General features: G+C 28.3%; 2 protein-coding genes and 1 long non-coding RNA gene across 5 annotated transcripts in view; 2 read left to right on the top strand and 1 right to left on the bottom strand.

Moving 5' to 3' along the window:
* The window catches only part of LOC136083971 (TNF receptor-associated factor 5-like), a 206,579-nt gene that overhangs the window by 18,708 nt on the left and 167,929 nt on the right, over positions 1 to 19,942 (bottom strand). The gene's annotated exons all lie outside the window — the stretch shown is intronic.
* Positions 7,135 to 7,635, top strand: LOC136084371 (uncharacterized). Its single transcript, XR_010640520.1, has 3 exons — positions 7,135 to 7,169; positions 7,420 to 7,507; positions 7,588 to 7,635. It is a non-coding gene; the product is annotated as an uncharacterized LOC136084371 (long non-coding RNA).
* On the top strand, positions 11,202 to 14,125 carry LOC136083964 (uncharacterized). The gene is made up of 2 exons (XM_065803920.1): positions 11,202 to 11,296; positions 11,894 to 14,125. Exon 2 carries the CDS (start codon positions 12,959 to 12,961, stop codon positions 13,799 to 13,801), a length of 843 nt encoding a protein of 280 aa, XP_065659992.1. The 5' UTR covers positions 11,202 to 11,296; positions 11,894 to 12,958; the 3' UTR covers positions 13,802 to 14,125.

The following is a 19,942-nucleotide window of genomic DNA, read 5'->3' as shown; positions in this document are numbered from 1 at the left end:
TAGTCAGTCGATGTATGCACACTCTACTGCGCCTTTCCCTATTTTAGTAAGTCAAAGCATGAATACTCCACAGCGCCATTTTTAATTAAAGTTTTTTTTTTTTAATTATATAATTCCTTATTGTATATATGTCACAAATAAAACCTACTTATGTTTCGCTCTACTAAAATTGTTTTTTTATGTTCCGGTGTTAGTCCGGTGTGGTCCGGTATAGTATTCGTATACACCGGTCGATAATATTAAAAAATTTGAACACTCGAGAGTTAATTAATCATTTGATTTCAAAAGGAATTTCTGTGGAAACAACAGCTAAATTGTCGAGTAAGTATATACTACATAAATTTAACTAATTAAAATAACTTTGAAAATGTTATCTTTCGTAAACTTAATATTTAAAGGTGAAAATATTGACGCAGATGCATTTTTTCAAATGAACTCTGTTTTATTTCATTGAATTGGAATAAAAATGGGTGAAGCAATAAAGCTTCAGTCTCTCATTGCAGCACAAAAATTAATATTATTATTTCCTTTTTTTTAAGGATGTCAATGTGTTGTTACCTTTGCCCCAAAGATTTTTCAAATGTTGCTTGTTACATAAATCACTTGAGAAATGTTCATTACCGTTACAAAATTTAGAAAAAAAATTCAACCCGCTTTTCCCGAAAAAATCCTTTGCAGGGATGAAAGTACACACATTCCTAATTCCAAAAATGTAAAAACCAAAATCAACAAATTACGTCCGAGAAAAAAAATTGCAATTGAAATTTACTCCATTAGCACAACTTACTGAAATGACAGTGAACAATATATTTGCATTTTTTCAGTATTATTAAAACTAAAAGATGACTTTCAAATTAATTACAGCACCTAATTAAATTGCAAAGCATTGTATCAAATTGATTGTCACAATATAGGCAATAGTTTTACAGTATATTAGGAAAGCCAGTTTGCATGTTTTTCTGTTGAAAATTATGTAAAAGAATTCACTTATTATATCTATCTAAAACCATAAGCATATTTGACTCAAATACTAACAGCACAACCATATAATGTGCTCAAACTAAAATTCTAGGAAAGTGCTACTTTAAATTAGAGTGCTTAAAAATTTAATTTGGTAAATTTTAAAAAGACTTACATTTTTAAAAATGGCAAATTCTGCAAGACCACATGAAGACAGGAAAGTTGTCTGCTTCTTTTGCTTTCAAAAGTGTGATAGTCAAGTGACAACATTCATCATTGAAAAACTTCATTCTCTACTTAATAAACCAATTGATTTCTATGATATTTAAGTCCCAAAGTGAATATGTGAGAATTGCAGAGTGAAACTGAGGAAAAAGGATTCTGGCCAGCCTGTCCTCTTGCCACCTATCTTCAACTACAAGAGTATTCAAGTCAGACCAGAGACATGAGAACAAAACTGTGACTGTCTTATTTGCAAAGTTGGAAAGCTAAAATTGAATGAAAAACATCTACTCAGTACTGATCCGATGCCATCATCAGCAGCAAAAACTCACAGAAGATGCTCAGAGTATCTTGCTCTTGTTGGCAGAGGCCTTTCCTATGAGTGCAATCAGGCAACATTTAGAAAAAATATGCAAACCCTTGTGACAAAAGACCAAACATTGGCAGAACAGATTACATCTTCAGTGATTTCTTCAAAAGATACATCTCCACATGGAACAATCAGAGTTGCATAACAAAATGGAAGAACTCTCCCAATCACAAAAGGTAAATTGTTAATATCATTTTAATTTTATAAGATATAAAATTTACTATAAAAATAATTGAACCCCACATCATATAAAATTTAATGTCAAATTGGTTTAGTGAAATTTTGATATTATTAAACTTTGTTACACTATTCAACTAATTGTTTTGTATTTTAGGATCTTCCAGTGCCAAACTTTTTGACAATGCTCCAATCATGACAGTGAAAGACCTTGTCACTGCTCAGGTGAATACTAATTTGTCAAACTCTAGTGTTAAAAAAACTTGCATCAACAATCAATCAAGTCAGCAGAACAAAAGTTATTGAAATCAATATTCATGCAAAGTTTGATGCCTTTGGAAGACATATATCAGATCATTTCACACAAACTGACATTGATGTGTCAACTGAAAAAGCTTCAAACACAAAAAAGTCAAAAACTATTGTTCATTGCAATGACCTGAAAAAGCTTTTGAATGAAGTTCAACAGTCTCAATAATCATGCTCTGATAACATTGTCAAGCTTGGAATAGATGGTGGAGGTGAATTCCTGAAAGTCAGTCTGAGAATAATTGACACAAGTGATATCAGTCACTCTCCCCCAAGCAAGCGATTGCTCACTGCACCACATGCTAAAGATTGTGGAGTTAAACGACAGCTTTTGGTTGCAGTTGCAGAAGACATGTCAGAAACATATTAAAATATTAGACAATTGCTTTCATTGATTCAAGCCAACTCTACAAACTTCTTCATTTCTTGTGACTTAATGGTTGCAAACATTGTCTGTGCTTTACAAACACACTCCAGCACTCACCCCTACACATGGTGTGCTGCTGATTGTCAACATCTTTCATTTCCTGGGCAGCCTTGGACTTTTAGCTCTATCAGAAAGAGCTTTAGAGACTTTGAATCTGCAGGATTGGACTTGAAAAAGGCAAAGTTTTACAAGAATATCATTCATATGTCTTTGACTGATCTTTGACCTGACCAAAAGCATGTTCTTGATCTCATACCTTCCATGGAGCTACACCTGATATTTGGGGTTGTCAATCACTTGTTTAAGGCCTTAATAGACATTTGGCCCAAAGCTGATGATTGGCAAAGACACCTAAACATTCAACCACAACCCCATCATGGATGTCAATTTGCTGGCAATGAATGCCACAAGCATTTGACGAATGTTGATCTCCTTCAAAAACTAGCAGAAACTGACTGTGCATTCCAAGCTATTGGTATCATTGATGCCCTTCGAAAATTTGGAGCAGTTGTAACTGCCTGCTTTGAACAAGAGCTTGATCCACACTATGCAATTAAAATTGACGCATTTCGATCCTCATATCTGGCTTTTTCAAATGTTTCAGTGACGCCCAAGGTATATGCAGTCTTCTTTCACATCAAAGAATTCATTGAAATGAAGCACACTGCACTTGGACCTTACAGTGAGCAGTCAACAGAAGCTTTTCACCGCTCATTTGCTGAACACTAGAAAAGATACAAAAGGGACGCATTGTGGACTACAATAGCAAACACATGTAAAAAAAACCATGTAAGACCAGAATTCATTTACTTCAATATATTTTCAGAATAAGTTATTAGTCAAATCAGAAGATTTAGCATTACTTCTTTATTTTTAAAGAGTTTTGCATATTAAATGTGTTGTAAAAGTGCAAAATAAAATGTGTGCTGTCATTTCTGTGTCATGTGCTTTTGGAATAAATTTTCAATTGCAATTTTTTTTCTTGAACGTAATTCGTTGATTTTAGATTTTACATTTTTGGGATCAAGAATGTGTGTACTTTCATCCCTCCAAAGGGTTTTTTCAGGAAAAGAGGTTGAAGTTTTTACTAAATTTTGTAACGGTGTCATCTTTTATCTGAGCTTTGTCAACTTTGGTGTAATATCGGTGGTTGTATACAATTGTTTACTACATATAATATGCTAAGAAAACATGTAAATAAAGATCATACCGGTTTTGTAGTTAATATTGATCGAACATTTAACATAAGTTGTGAAAATCCAGTAACACATAATTCTGAAGGTAAAAGTAAAATTAAAATAGACATAGGATGTGAGAAAAAAATTAAAGGTGTTGCCCCACCTATTGTTGATGAGCACGGCATATCACAAGCAGCATTAAAATTTATTATGGCTTTAATGTCTTCAAGTTCTATTTCTTTAAGTACTTCAGAGTTTGTTAAGAACTGTTCACAAAACCTAATTGAAGTTATACTTTGTTATTTACTAGGTAAAACAGTTTCAGTATTGGAAAGTACTGAAACTGTTTTACCTAGTAAAATGTAAGTGTGAGAAGCATGTAATAGACAACTTAGCAGAAGTGTTTAACAGATGGAAAACACCTTTTAGTGAAATTGATTCACAACATCGAATATTATCATATTTGAAAAATAAAGGCCTTTATGTTAATTATCATATTTGAAAAATAAAGGCTTTTATGAACCAGTACCACATTCAATGGGTGAACGATGGGATACAAAACGTGACAGAAAGACTAAAAAGCAAATACAAGTCAAAGTAAAAGATTTGTTTTATTACATACCTATTGAAAGCACAATAAAGCTTGTGTTGCTACAGCCAAAAGCCATGAGTTTGTTAAAAGTGGAGCAAGTATCTAATTTTGAATATGTTGAAGATTGGTTTTATTATAAAATGGTTAAAAGTTAATGGCATATGCTAAATTTAAATTTTCTAAAAAGTTTCCCTTTATTTGTTCAAATATACTTCAATGAAGTAGAGACCCCAAATCCTCTTGGATCAAAAACAGGCATTCATAAACTTGGTGCTATTTATTTTGTGATAAAGAACTTTCCTCACGCAGCAAACTCATCCTTAAACAATATTCATATGTTAGCATTAACTCATGCATTAGACATAAAGAAATATTCAGCAGAGCCAGTGATAAAAGTGATTGTAAATGAATTGCAAAAACTTCATGACAAAGGATTTGATATTTTTATGGAAGGCAAAAAAACTAACTTTAGATGTTTGCTAACTCTAATTGTTGAAGATAATTTAGGTCTGCACTCTATACTAGGATATATGGAAAATTTCAGTACTGTTTCATTTCCAAGTGACATGTGTATGATATCAAAAGTTGACATCCAGGATGTTTTTAAAGAAGACAAACACGCTCTAAGAACCGATATTTTATACAACTCTCAAGTTCACCAAATGCAAAGTGGGGAAATTTCTAATAAGAATTGTGAAATTAAACGATTTAGTTGTTTAACTGAATTGGCTTATTATCATTCTGCTTCAAATGATTCTTTATCAAGTGTTATATGGTATAATGCGGTAGTGGTGTAGTGGTAAAGCGCTCGCTTCATAAGCGAGAGGTTCCGAGTTCGATCCCCACCACGTCCCTGGTTGCTCTGCGCTTAACTTGCTACTTCGCGCATTAACCTTGTTCATCAAGGTTCGTGTTTCAGAGTTATATAGTTGAGAGAGGGTAATAACCACTATTAAGTAGCCTCCTCATCTGTAGTGGCCTATTCCGCCCTCTCGGAATATAACAAAAAAACAAAAAAAAAAATGTTTTATATGATGTCAAATGTATGTCCATTACAGAACTGAATAGGCGCATCAAGTTTATGGATTATGGTATTATCTGCAGCTCAAAACCTAGTACTTTTAAAGAGTCACACATGAAAAGTACTGACTCTTTACTAGGTCAATGCTCTGCACAGATGCTTACACTGTTTATGTATTTGACAATTATTTTGTCTGATGCTATTGATAAAGTTGATACACAAAAGTGGAAACTTTACCAAATCTTAAAACAATTGTGTGACATAATTTTATCTCCAAATTTAAATTGTTTTTAGTTTCAGAATTTGAGAGCAAAAATCTTATTATTCCCTTTATTTGTGAAGAAATTGGGCCAGAAATACAGAGCATGTGAAACAATTCTTTATGATTTTAATAGTTATGGTGAACCAGGTTTTGCTCACATTGACCAGATTTTTGTTCATAGTGAAGTTGTGTATTTTTTCACAACAAAGTGGGTTGTCCACAAATATTGCAATCTATCTTTATCTTACTATTGTTTACTAGATAACTAAAAACTATGTATAAGAACATGTGACATAATAGATTACAAACCTCTTAATGCAGTGCGTTGTTTGAAAATAAATTGCCAGTTCATGCACATTATTTTGAATCATCAACTATATCAATATAACTTTCAATACCTACCCCATAAAATATCTGGTGATAATGTAAATATTTATTATACGTAGTTTAACATTTTCTGATAAGTTGTATGGCAAAAACAATCTGTTTATTATAGATATAGTTACATACCTACATATATACAGCCCTCAGATTAGAAAAATAAGATTAGTCGGAAATAAAATCCAGACCTTAAACTGTTTTAAATAGGCAAAAACATATTTTTACAAAGGTTTCACCATAAAAGACAGGAACTAGGTTGATAAATAATGGCTGCCTTGGAAGACTTTTGGTTTGGGAGTTAAGTCGGCATGCCATCCTTAATTCTTAGGGCTGTATATATATATATATATATATATATATATATACATATATATATATATATATATATATATATATATATATATATATATATATATATATATATATATATATATATATATATATATATATATATATATATATATATATATATATATATTATATATATATATATATATATATATATATATATATATATATATATATATATATATATATATATATATATATATATATATATATTATATATATATATATATATATATATATATATATATATATATATGTATATATATATGTATATATATATGTATATATATGTGTATATATATATGTATATATATGTGTATATATATATATATATATATATATTATATATATATATATATATATATATATATATATATATATATATATATATATATATATATATATATATATATATAAAGAGAGAGAGAGCTATTTTTAGTAATTTTGAAAGTATAGCAATATGTAAGTTTAAATAACTTGAATTATTTGTTATGTTTTAGGAACGATCCACAGATTATGTCCAGCAGATTATTCACAAACTGATTTCACTATTGCAAATAATCATGTTTCACTTAATCAGACTAGTTATATATCAAATTCCAATCCCTTTTCAGATTCATCATATTCACGTGGTAGTGATGTTTTTCATATTTTGTGTCCACTACATAGAATAGACAATATCAAATTTGTAATTTTTTTATTTAATTTTTAACTGTTTTTTAAAACTATGAAGACTAATTTTAGTTTCTGAAAATATTTTCAAAAAGTTTTTTCTTTTTTTGAATGTTCGTAAATTGCTTGATGAGCATCAGACAGGTAAATTTGTCATTGATGAATCTGACACAACTGTAATGTTACTAAAGTACAGGTTTGAAATGTTTCATATGCTTGTTAACATTATAGTCAATAAAGTTGGAAACTTGTAAGTCATTACATGTAAATTTACAGTTTGTTCTGAATATCCTTTTATTTCTGAGTATTTTATACATAGTAAGTTTTTTCAAACACTTTTTTGTAATAAGATTATATACAAAAATAAACAGAATAAATAAATGTTAAGTTGGTGAATCATGGTAAGTAACCAGGTTGAAAATCTATTTGTTTAACTTAAATCTATAACATTTTTTAGATATTATGGTTATTATTATTATTTTATTATGCATTTACTTAAGGTATCCATCAAGAGCAACAAAAACAAATCTTGCTATGTCAATCATTAATGCTTTTCCTAAACTGCACTCTGGTGGACCTCAAGGATATGTAAGTTATTTAACTTTGTTATCTAAATGTAATTAGTTTTTTTGCTGTTTAAACTGCATTATCCTTATTGGAATATTTAGGAAAATTACTATTGCGCTTATAAGGAAGTTGAAGTGAATGGCAAAAAAGAGAAACTAACACCTCATGCCTAATAAAACTGTAAGTCATGCTAATATATACAACAAATAATGCTTAACTATTTTTTTTTTTTAGTTCCTTTTTCAAATGAAGAATGAAACATTATAAGTAAATTGTCATTTGATGACTTTCAGTGTGATTGAAAACAATTTATTCTTGAAAAACTAGAGTATCACAAAGAAACTGGATTAAGTCATCAAAACTGCCTTTTCATGAGTTTATTCGGAAATTTCATCCATTTAAAGATTTAGGATTTGATGTAAGTAGTTTTGTTTTTTACATTTGTAATGTATATCCTAATGTTTTGGATTACTGCTATTGGAGTATTACTAGAGTAAAATTGATTTTTTGTTTGAGAAACATTTAAGGACTCTTATTTATCATTATATTAGTTTCAGGGAGAGTTTACAGCAACATTTGAAAATGCTCAAGATTTGCTTATGCAATAGGAGGATTTGGCTCCTCATGTTATTACTTGGGCTCGTAGAAAGACGAATCCAATGGCAAAGCAACTACTTTTAGAGCTTGACAGCCAACTAATATCTTCAAATGGTATGCCACATCGTCTTCTTTAATTACTTTTTTTATATTTTATAACTTTCACTAACTATTTAAAAGTATTTTTTTTATTTTGAAATATCTTTGAATTTTTAAATGTTTTTAAAAATCAAAGATCGAAATATGGAAATTGCATTTCACTTGCTTCCGTACTTTCTTCAAGTGCCGCCTAAAAATAAGGATCGACCGTCTACAGCTGAAGTTGCAGCTCACTTAATTCAAATCTTTCCTATAAGTTTTTTGTTCTTAAGTTTAATATTTCTAGCTAAATGGTATGTGCTATAAACTAGATCAATAATAACTTTGCTTCTATATTGTATCTTAATTATTTTTGTTTTTTACTACAGCTATGGAGACTATAATTGATGCAAATAGACATACTTCTTTCATGCATCCATTTGTTATTACACTAGGGGCTCGAGGCAACTTGACTCAGTCTTTTATTTTTATAGAAGACAATGTTATTTCTATTAGAAATGGCATGTCGAGTGCAGTAGACCGTTTACTGAAACTATACTTCGTCATCGATATTGAATATGCGTAAGAGTGCAGACATGTTTAACATTTTTTACAACGTGTTGTTATGTGTATTAATGACGATTTGCCGTTGTCAAAAGGTGGCAGTGATCTGTCATTGCTTGTTAATGAAAAATTAAGAAGTGGATAAAATTTTTAATGTTTTTATTTTAATGGATACCACTAAATTTTTTATTTTTTAATTTATATTGAGTTTGTGATGTGTACATATATGCGGCTAAGTGTACCAATATGGCTAGTTTAGTCATATTGGTATACACAATATAATAAAAGTTACCTAGTATAACAGTTATCTAGTAATTGTTTGGAAATATTTATTTTATCTTACTCAAAATAGTTACTTGTAGACTGAAAGCATTTTTATGTAAACAAACTCTTATGTTACAGCTTATGTTTTATGTCGTGATTTAATCATTATGTTTAAAAAATCAAAACTTAGCTTAAAAAAATTGAGTTTTTATAAAAGTTATAATAGCGTAACTTTTCATTTGTTTTCCATAAATATATCGATGGCTAAACTCCAACGCCACGTATCTAAAAAAGCGCAACTTTTCAGGAGAGCCAAAAAACGTGATGTTTTTCAAAAAAAGCACAGAAATAATAAAAATGAAAAAACGTCAAATTATTAAATTCTTTTGTTTGTTTATTTTAAATGTTGATTTGATTAAAATAAGTGTTTACTTTGAAATATGGGCAATTTTTTTTTTAGGTGACTCATCTTTTTTAACTTTGATTGGTCTTCAAGGCAAACTCACAAAATTTCCATCAAAAGATTATTTGTATTGAATTGTTCCTGTGGGTAGGTACTGGAAACAACGAACATCAACAACGCATGGGTCACCCTTTTTTTTTCTTGGCGAACTGAGTCGTAATAGCTTAAATTAGAGGAATACTTGAAAAAGTCATATTTCAAGTATGCAGCATCATAAGGGAAGAGAGTTTGCTGGGCCTCCTTGGTATATTTTACATACTCAAATGGTAGGTACACAGCCTTTCCCTTGATTTGTTTTTCAATCATCGCATGTACTGAATCTCCCTACATTTGCGTATGCCCTTTTACTAGGTATTTCTGAGTTACATTGTTATATTTTGGACGGCAAAGTGAAGAAGGGCATTTGATACAAATTAGTTATGATTTTGACTTGTGCAACCATCTGTGTATACTATAATGGGGCGGCAAGGAGATAGACAATGTTCCTTCAAATAATCAACCAAACAGGAGGCAAATGTGTTGGCGGATAAATCCCCCTCTACTTCTGAAAACCAGTAACATTGCAATGCAATGTCTATTAGCTAAGTTATAAACAGTGTAATTATGTGAATATAACTTCGTCTTATAATACATGGCACAACAAAATCAAAAAAACTATTAGACAAGATCTAAAAGTTTAATAAACGTTTACTTAGACTAAATATAAACGCTTTATATACGTTAATTAGACTAAATTTAAACGTAAATTAGACAAAATATAAACGCTTTATATATGTATAATAATCCTGTAATAGACGTTTAAAGTACGTTTGAGTATAAACGTTTTATGAACGTTTGTTCTGAACGTTAATCTGGATTTCATTCTAAAGGGATAGTCGACCAAATCTGAACGTTTTGTCCACACGTTAATTTGACGTTTAATAGACGTTAGTGCGTTTACTGGGATCACACCTGAGTACAAAGATGTGTTTGTAAGAAAAGACCGAACGGAGGCAGAACAACACGAATTCAACAAACAGAATTGCAAAAAGAAAGAGTGAAATGATGAACTCGCAAAGTTAAATCTGCTCGACTCGCCATTTCGTTTCGTCATTCTTTGACGCCTTAAATGCGTTAAGCCAATAAACACACAAGAATCAGCTGCTCACCAAAGATCAATCTTTCTCAACATCAAGAAGGTTGCAGAGGCTATTGGTAATGACTCAAGATCAAAAATCACAACATATATTGTTGATGAAATTTCACCCCCCGTCCCAGCTAGAGCAAACCCTGAATCAGCCTCAACAATTCCAAACGGTACAACCATCAAGCCTCAATGTTAAAAGAAAACGCCCAACTCGACAATTACCATCAATAAAATGTTTTACTGCCATACCTCATCAGCCCGAATTATCGAAAACTTGTTTAATAAAGGTTTTCAGGAACATCAGTTTCTGGGCAACACGGTTTTTAGATTTGGGGTCCTAATATTAATGAAATACCCTATGGAAACCCTTTTAAAGGGTGATAATGCATGTCATATCGTCAGCCGAGAACCAAGAGGCCGTATATCCACTTTTCGTTTTTTTTTGTGTTTATTATTAAAATATGTTCTTCAAGATAAAATCTGTGTTTGGACTGATTCTAGACTCAAAAGTCATAAAAATTAGGTCTATATTAAAAGAACCAGAAGGCTGTATGTCCAAAAAATAAATAACTGTTATTACCAACTGGCCGTATATCCTTTGACCAATCATAAGACAAAACATGAGTTCTTTTCAGCTAAGAATTTGTTTTTGCCGCTAAAACTTCACTTATTAAATCAAAATGGCGTTTGATGAAACTGCTGAGGAAGTCTTTCAAAGGTACGAATATAACTTTTGAATACTCTAAGTTATGAAATTATGAATAGTTCAGACTGCTCCTTTCTTATGACTATTATATATTTAATATATTATTATTATTATTATTATTGTTGCTAAATAAATATATATATATATATATATATATACATATATATATATATATATATATATATATATATATATATATATATATATATATATATATATATATATATATATATATATATATATATATATATATATATATATATATATATATATATATATATATATATATATATATATATATATATATATATATATATATATATATATATATATATATATATATATATATATAGATATATATATATATATATTATATATATATATATATATACATATATATGTATATATAAATATATACTTATATATGTATATATAAATATATACTTATATATGTATATATAAATATATACTTATATATGTATATATAAATATATACATATATATATATATATATATATATATATATATATATATATATATATATATATATATATATATATATATATATATATATATATATGTATATTAATTTTTATAATATTAATTTAGAAACTCAAAGGAACAAGATGTTGCAGACATTCAATTAAAACCTGCTATTTAGATCAACTCCTCTGAACCTCTCTCTGGGATTCAATCACAAAATTCTGATAAAAATGATGATTTACTTGTTCATACCTCTTCAAAGGAAAATCCCAGAGAAAGTGTCAGAAAGCACAGAAGAACTGGAAAGGATCTTACACGCAAACAAAAACGAGACCCTAGCTCCTGGAAAAAAGAAATAAGAAAGACACTTAGACAGAGTGGTCAGCAGTACGTAGGCTCAAACAATAAAATACAAAGGGGGAAGTTTATTAAAGATTGTAAGAGAGATCACACAGTGTGTCGTTTCAAATGTAAAATAAAAATTAGTGTTACTGATCAAGAAACTTTGCACAAACAACACTGGATTTTGAATGATCAAGAAAAGCGTCTTTTCCACTCCCAAACTACAATCGTAGAAAACAAAAAAAGATGTCGTTTGGCTGAAAATCCAAAATTGAAAAAAAAAAGTTATTCATATTACTTTATTGTTTCTGACGAACTCATACGTGTTTGCAAAGAGTTTTATCTATGTACTCTAGATATTGATGAAAAAAGAATTCGAAATCACCACTCAACAAAAAATAAAACAACATGAACACCTCAACAGTATAAACGAGGTAAAGTACCTAGTCGAACTGTCCTAAATAGTATTAAAGATTCTGTACGTAAACATATTCAAAGCATTCCCAGAATTGACAGTCACTACTGTCGCAAAAGTACAAACAAAGAGTACATTCAAGAAAATCTGAATATGACCATTTTGTATGAGAAATATTGTGAAAAATGTGTTTTAGACAATGTTGTTCCTGCAAAAAAAGTATGTATAGAACAATATTTAACACAGAGTTTAATATTGAAGTTCATACATTAAAAAAAGATAGGTGTGACAAATGTGAAAGTATGAAAATGAATCCTTCACCTAACTTAAATGAAACAGCATTACATAAAATCCACACAAAAAACAAAGTTGAGACTAATGAAGAACGTAATTGTGATTGACTTGATAAAAGCAAATATATTGTTTGCTTCGATATGGAAAAAGTGTTCAACCTACCAACAGCAAATGTTTCAAACTTTTTTTACAAACGAAAGTTGACTGTTTTTCATTTGACTGCACAGTGCTCAATATCCAAAAAAAATTATGGTGCACTCTGGTCAGAGCTTACAAGTGGTCGTTCAGGAAATGATATAGCTAGTGCTCTTCTTTTTATACTAGATCAAATAGTTGCGGATGAACCTCTTGTTACTGAAATTTGCTTATGGAGCGACTCTAGTGTACCACAGAACCGAAATAGTTTTATGACGATTGCTTTAAAAATTTCCTTACAAAATCATCCGCAAATTAAAACAGTCATTCAGAAATTTTGTGAGCCAGGACATAGTGTGATACAGGAAATAGACAGTTTGCATAGTATTATTGAAAGAAATATGGCAGTAGCTGAAGTATACAGTCCGATTGGCCTTGTCAGAATACTAAAATACATTCCTCGAAAGAATCCAATCATGTTGATTCAAATTAAAGAAGAGCAGATGATGGACTTTCAATCTATTGCAAAGAATTATTCGTTGCTTAAAAATATTCCATATGCTAAAGTAAAGGTACTTAAATACTCAGCAGATAAGCCATTGTGTGTGGAATACAAGAATACGTTTGATTGTGAATATAAGGTGGAAAATATTGTCAACTTTAAAACACGAAACCAAAGTTCAGGTAACAAAATAATAAGAAATCATGAAACATTTTTGCAACCAAAGGTGCTTCCAAAAAAAATATATATATCGAAGGAAAAGGTAGAAGATCTAAAATCGATGATAAAGTTCATGCCTCTTCAAGACAATGAATATATGACATTAGTATTGCAATCATTTAACTAGTGTTTTACTTTAACTATTGGACAATGTGCTTTGCTGCAATTTGCAGCTCTATTGACTTCTTTATTTTATGAACTTTTTATTATCTTTTTAATTTTGATCATATTGTATAAATTTTAATTTGAGGGTCGTTGTACTTAATTTTTAACTGTAACAGATTGTTTGGATCAGTCTTTAATTCATAGTAACTATTGCTACCACCTTAAAACATTTAAACAATTTTTTTTTTTTAATTTAAAATTCTGTAACTTTTATTGTACTATTAATCATTTGTGTTTGTGCCAATGTAACTGACCCTCATTAGCAAAATAAAATATGTTTGCAGTATTATTCAGTTTTATGATCTCTAAAACTACATTATAGTTTTATAAATACTTTTAAGGGCTAACAAAGAGGTTAACTAAAAAAGCTAGTAAAGTAAGGTACGAAGTAGTAAAGTAAGGTACGAACCAGTAAAGAGGTTAAAAATAGAACCAGCAAAAGTCCCACCGAAAATTATAAACATTTTTTTTATATTTCACATTTAATGTCATCAAATAAAGCGCTTTCGGAAAGAAAAAAAAAGCATTTAAATTTTATAAACTTAATAAAAATGAAAACCAACAGGCTGCATGTCCATAACCAGGTTCAGTTTGCAACGTTTTTATTGTTAAACGACCCTTTCAAACAAGATTTTATCACTTCTATAAAAAATTAGACTTAATTTACTATTAGATCTAAGAATAGGAATAGTTTACATAAAGTACAACAGTCAGTATTTGTGCCCCAAAATTTGAATTTCGGATTACTCGAAATCACAAAAAGTGGACATACGGCCTCTTGGTTCTCGGCTGACGATATGGAACACAAAATTAGTGATTTGAAAATCCTGGATTAAAATCCAACAGACTTATTTAGCTTTGAATGTTTTACTACGAAATACCCATACATTTAGGCTATGAGTAGCCCAAAAAGTTTGTTGAAAAAAGAATTTTTTTGCATTTTTTTTTACAAAACACAACATACCCAGTGAAAATTAAAACCGCGTCCCACATGGGTTCCGTGTGGGATTGATGGGATTTACGTGGGACGGATTTTCCCATGGGGTATCAGTATGGAAATGTGTCACCTTAAAGCCATGTGGGTCTTTCAAATTAATTCCCAGCTTTCAAATTAATTCCCATGCAAATCCCACATGGGTTACATGTGGGAACCATGGTATTTACACACATGGGAAATCCCACGTGGGTTTCCTGTGGGATTTGCATTGGAATTAATTTGAAAGCTGGAAACTAAAAAAAAAACTGTTTAAAAAAAACTTAAAAAAATTTTTAAATCGACATTCCATTGTGTTGCGTTTATATTGTGTGAAAATATTTTATATTATATAGAGAATGGCAAGCAAGTATGTAAGTACCACGGAATAATGTTTATCTTTCTTTATAGAAAAAAGATTAAGATTTGTGCAAATAGACGTATTATTAGGATGATATAATAGTTATTTGAATATAGATCTTGAGTAAATTATTTGCAAACAATTAACTGATGCAAGTTGAAATGCTGTCAAAAACCAATCTTGCATGCATGGGACACTGCAGTGTCCCACAAAGAAATGCAGGTTTGAAAGTCAAAGAATTCCCAATTTTCTTTATTAAAAAAAGAAAAAAATAGGATGAAGATGGGTTTCTGTAACTTTTTTTATGCTCCAAAACTTTTAACTTTAGATATAATAAGGTCCTTAAGACTTAAGGACCTTATTATATATATATAAGGACCTATATATATATATATATATATATATATATATATATATATATATATATATATATATATATATATATATATATATATATATATATATATATATATATATATATATATATATATATATATATATATATACATATATATATATATATATATATATATATATATATATATATATATATATATATATATTTATATATATATTTATATATATATTTATATATACATATATATATATACATATATATATATATACATATATATATATATATACATATATATATATATATATATATATATATATATATATATATATATATATATATATATATATATATATATATATATATATATGTATGATATATATATATATATATATATATATATATATATATATATATATATATATATATATATATTTATATATATATATATATATAATATTAAAACAATAAAATTGATACAAAATTTCACTTTAAAACGAATACCATTAACATTGTGATGATAATAGCATTAGGAAACTAGTATTTATGTATTATTATTATACTATAAATAAATAGTTTTTTAATTCATTTTATAAAATAGAGACTGATAACTGATAATTAATGGAAATAAATAAATTATAAAAATCATGTAAACTTCATTTATTATTTCTAAATACTATATTAATGTTAGTCTACAAAGTTAAAATCAATTTAGAGCATTATTATTAGTTCTTTTACGATTCGCACTTCTGTCTCTCAAATTTATAAAATAGGTGGTCAAAGCTTGCTCAATAGGTAGGTTCTCAGCATAACAATGCTTTTTTCTTACACTTTATAAAGAGAAATATTGCAAATTGATTACTTATTTTACCTAAATGATAGGGTCATCTATGCATAATGATGTCAGATGATGACCCGGTTTATTGAACACCTTCACCCTTTATCAAACTCAGTCAATTTTTTGCCATCTCCCATTGAAAATGATGTCAGTTTTTGTTATCATATTATGATGGTATATCTGAATTGTTAATATAATATAAAAAATGCATATACCATCAATTTTTTTCTGGTTCATTTATACATTTATTCTCAACGGTACAAAGGTAAAAAAAACAAACAAATTGTTCTTTCAGATAATAAGCTAATTTCTGAATTTAAATTGTTTTTCCTATGATCCTCTACAGTTTTAAGCAACAAAAGCAAGAAGTTTTTAGACCACATTGTTGGTGTAAATACCTCTAAAACCTGCTCATAGCTAGCATAAATTGTTTTACTTTTTTTTGAAATAAAATATTTTACTTTTTTTTTTAATTCAATTTTTTAATTGACATTATTTTGGTCTCAACATCCCCTCCCCATTGTCAATTATTGTTAAACTCACACTGCCCCTCTATCTACTGGCATCATTTATGGATGATCCTATAGCCTAAATACTATCTATATATATATATATATATATATATATATATATATATATATATATATAGTTCTATAGTTTGTTGGCTTTAGGAAGAGCGGAAGGAAAAAAGTGATTCTTACGCCAACACATACGTCACTTTTAATTACTTTTGACTTTCGTCCAACATTTCCGTGTTGGACGAAAGTAAAAACCATTAATTTAATTACAAATTAATCGTTTTTTAAAAAAACCACAAAAACGCAAATTTAATTGACCAGAATGTTTTTAAAAACATTCTGAATGTTTTTAAAACATTTTAAATGTTTTTAACAATATAAACATTGTTTTTATTTTTATTTTTTTTAATAAAATGTTTTTATTTTTATTTTTTTTAATAAAATGTTTTTATTTTTATTTTTTTTACTGTAAATCATGCGCGGAGTGTTGCTACATCGACTATCTTATAGCCTGACTCGCAAGGGAGTGCTGCTACATCGACTGACAAATAGCCTGACTCGCAAGGGAGTGCTGCTACATCGACTGACAAATAGCCTGACTCGCAAGGGAGTGCTGCTACATCGACTGACAAATAGCCTGACCCGCAAGGGAGTGCTGCTACATCGACTGAGGGTTTGGTTGGGGCAGGCAGTCTATCATTATTAAAAAAAAAAAATTCCGGTCTTGCATTTTAATTTTTACTTTTTGTCAACAAAATATCGAAAAAACTTTCGGACAACATCTAAGGGTTCTATATATATATATATATATATATATATATATATATATATATATATATATATATATATATATATATATATATATATATATATATATATATATATATATATATATATATATATATATATGTATGTATATATATATATATATATATATATATATATATATATATATATATATATATATATATATATATATATATATATATGCTATTATCATCACAATGTTAATGGTATTTGTTTTAAAGTGAAATTTTGTATCAATTTTATTGTTTTAATGTTGTGTATATATATATATATATATATATATATATATATATATATATATATATATATATATATATATATATATATATATATATATATATATATATATTCTTTTTACTTTATTTACAACACCATTTGATATACAACAAACCCTTACAAAGCTTACAATAATTCAGTTTAAATTCAATCTGAGTTATTGAAACATAATAAATTTAACATCAATAGAAAAGTAAAGCTGTCATCATTTAAAATTTAAAGGGTGTTGTCAAAATATGTTGAAAGTAAAATTAAGTTACTAATAAAATCACATTCAACAATGATAAATATTCTTACTGTAGTAAGAATTAGTATTATTTAACAAATTTGAACATATAGATATAAAATAGTGAAAAAACAATGAACAAATTAGAACTTGAACTTGAACTAAATCTTGAATTTGAATTAATTGGTACTAATTTGTTCAAGCATAACCTTAAAAAATAAGTTTATATAATAAATTTTATGTATAACTAGTTATACATATAGTTAACTATCAGGAGTTATATGTATAATTGCATGTAAATATCAGGAGTTATATGTATAATTGCATGCATTTTAAAGTATTTTATTTAATTTATATATTACTTTAGATCATATTACTTTGAATACTGGACCCAGAGACTTTATTCCCAATTACACTGAGGTACCTCAGATTAAAAATTGAAAAGTTTCTGTAAATATCCTGTTTTTGTTCGTCAATGTACTTCATAAGTCCCTTAAGTTTTATGAACCTTATTATATATAAAGTTAAAAGTTTTGGAGCCTAAAAAAGTTACAAAACCTCCCTATCTCCCCCCTATTTCAATATTTTTTTTAATAAAGAAAATTTGACTTTCAAACCTGCATTTCTTTGTGGGATACTGCAGTGTCCCATGCATGCATGCTTAGTTTTTGACAACATTTGAACTTGCATCAGTCAATGGTTTGCAGATAATATACTCAAGAACTATTTTTAAATATCATATGAACATGTAAGAGAATGTTCATATGATATTTGAACATCACAAATTTAATAATATTGTTGTGATATGTTATATAAATAATACCATAATAGATTATGATATGAAAATAAGATAGGGTATAAAGACAATGATCTAAGAATAAATTTACTTATAGAAATTTAGATGTTTGTTTATTAGTTTCAGAATATTATATTATGTGTGACCGCGGCTTTCTATAATAACAGGCCTTGACATTGCGCAACAAAGTTGTTAAACTGAAGGCCAATTCCTAATACTGTGTTTACATTTTCATCATTTAACATTAGATGAAAGTTTGTGTTTGCGCTTTTTTAATAAATCTTTAAAATTTGATTAGTTTATAAAGTAGATAGCGCTACTTCAAGACGATAACGTTGTAAGGTTCAAGGCGTTAACATTGTAAGGTAATAACATTTTCAAACTAACGATAAGTTTTTTTAATAATTAAAATGCCTTAAAAATGCCTTTAAAATGCTGTGTATCTGTTATACAATTTATACAACTACAACTACAATATCAATTACAACTACAACAAAATTATCAATACTCAACCACAACAAAAGTATCAGTTTATAAATTCCCGAAGAATCTAGAGGAGAGAAAAAGATGTAGTGAAGCTATCCCAAGAACTGGTTTTATTGTTACAGACTATACAGCAGTATGTCAACTGCATTGGCCAAATGAAGCACCTTTTGAAAGCAAATATGGAAGCCACGACCTTTAAACCCACTATCTGTTATTAAAAATATTCTGCCTAGTTGTTTAACCACACCAGCAAGTAAAGTTAGAAAAACTGTAACTTCGAGTGGTTTTCGAAGCATTTTACCAGATGAGTTAATTGATTTTCTAAAAGAGGATGAACTTATATTTGACGATATTCAATCTTTGTTAAGTGATAATAACGATGTTATTGTTTTCCAGCTTAATAAAAATAGTTTACACATACAATCAAAAATGTACAAACTTGGTGTTCCATTATTTATTTTAGTAAT

This window comes from Hydra vulgaris, chromosome 08 (genome assembly GCF_038396675.1).
Source record: "Hydra vulgaris chromosome 08, alternate assembly HydraT2T_AEP".
Taxonomy (NCBI): domain Eukaryota; kingdom Metazoa; phylum Cnidaria; class Hydrozoa; order Anthoathecata; family Hydridae; genus Hydra; species Hydra vulgaris.
This window is presented reverse-complemented; position numbering and strand designations above follow the sequence as displayed.

What these genes read in the sequence shown, in the direction of transcription:
- LOC136083964 (XM_065803920.1), top strand. Translation starts at nt 12,959, where the DNA reads ATGGAAAAAGTGTTCAACCTACCAACAGCAAATGTTTCAAACTTTTTT.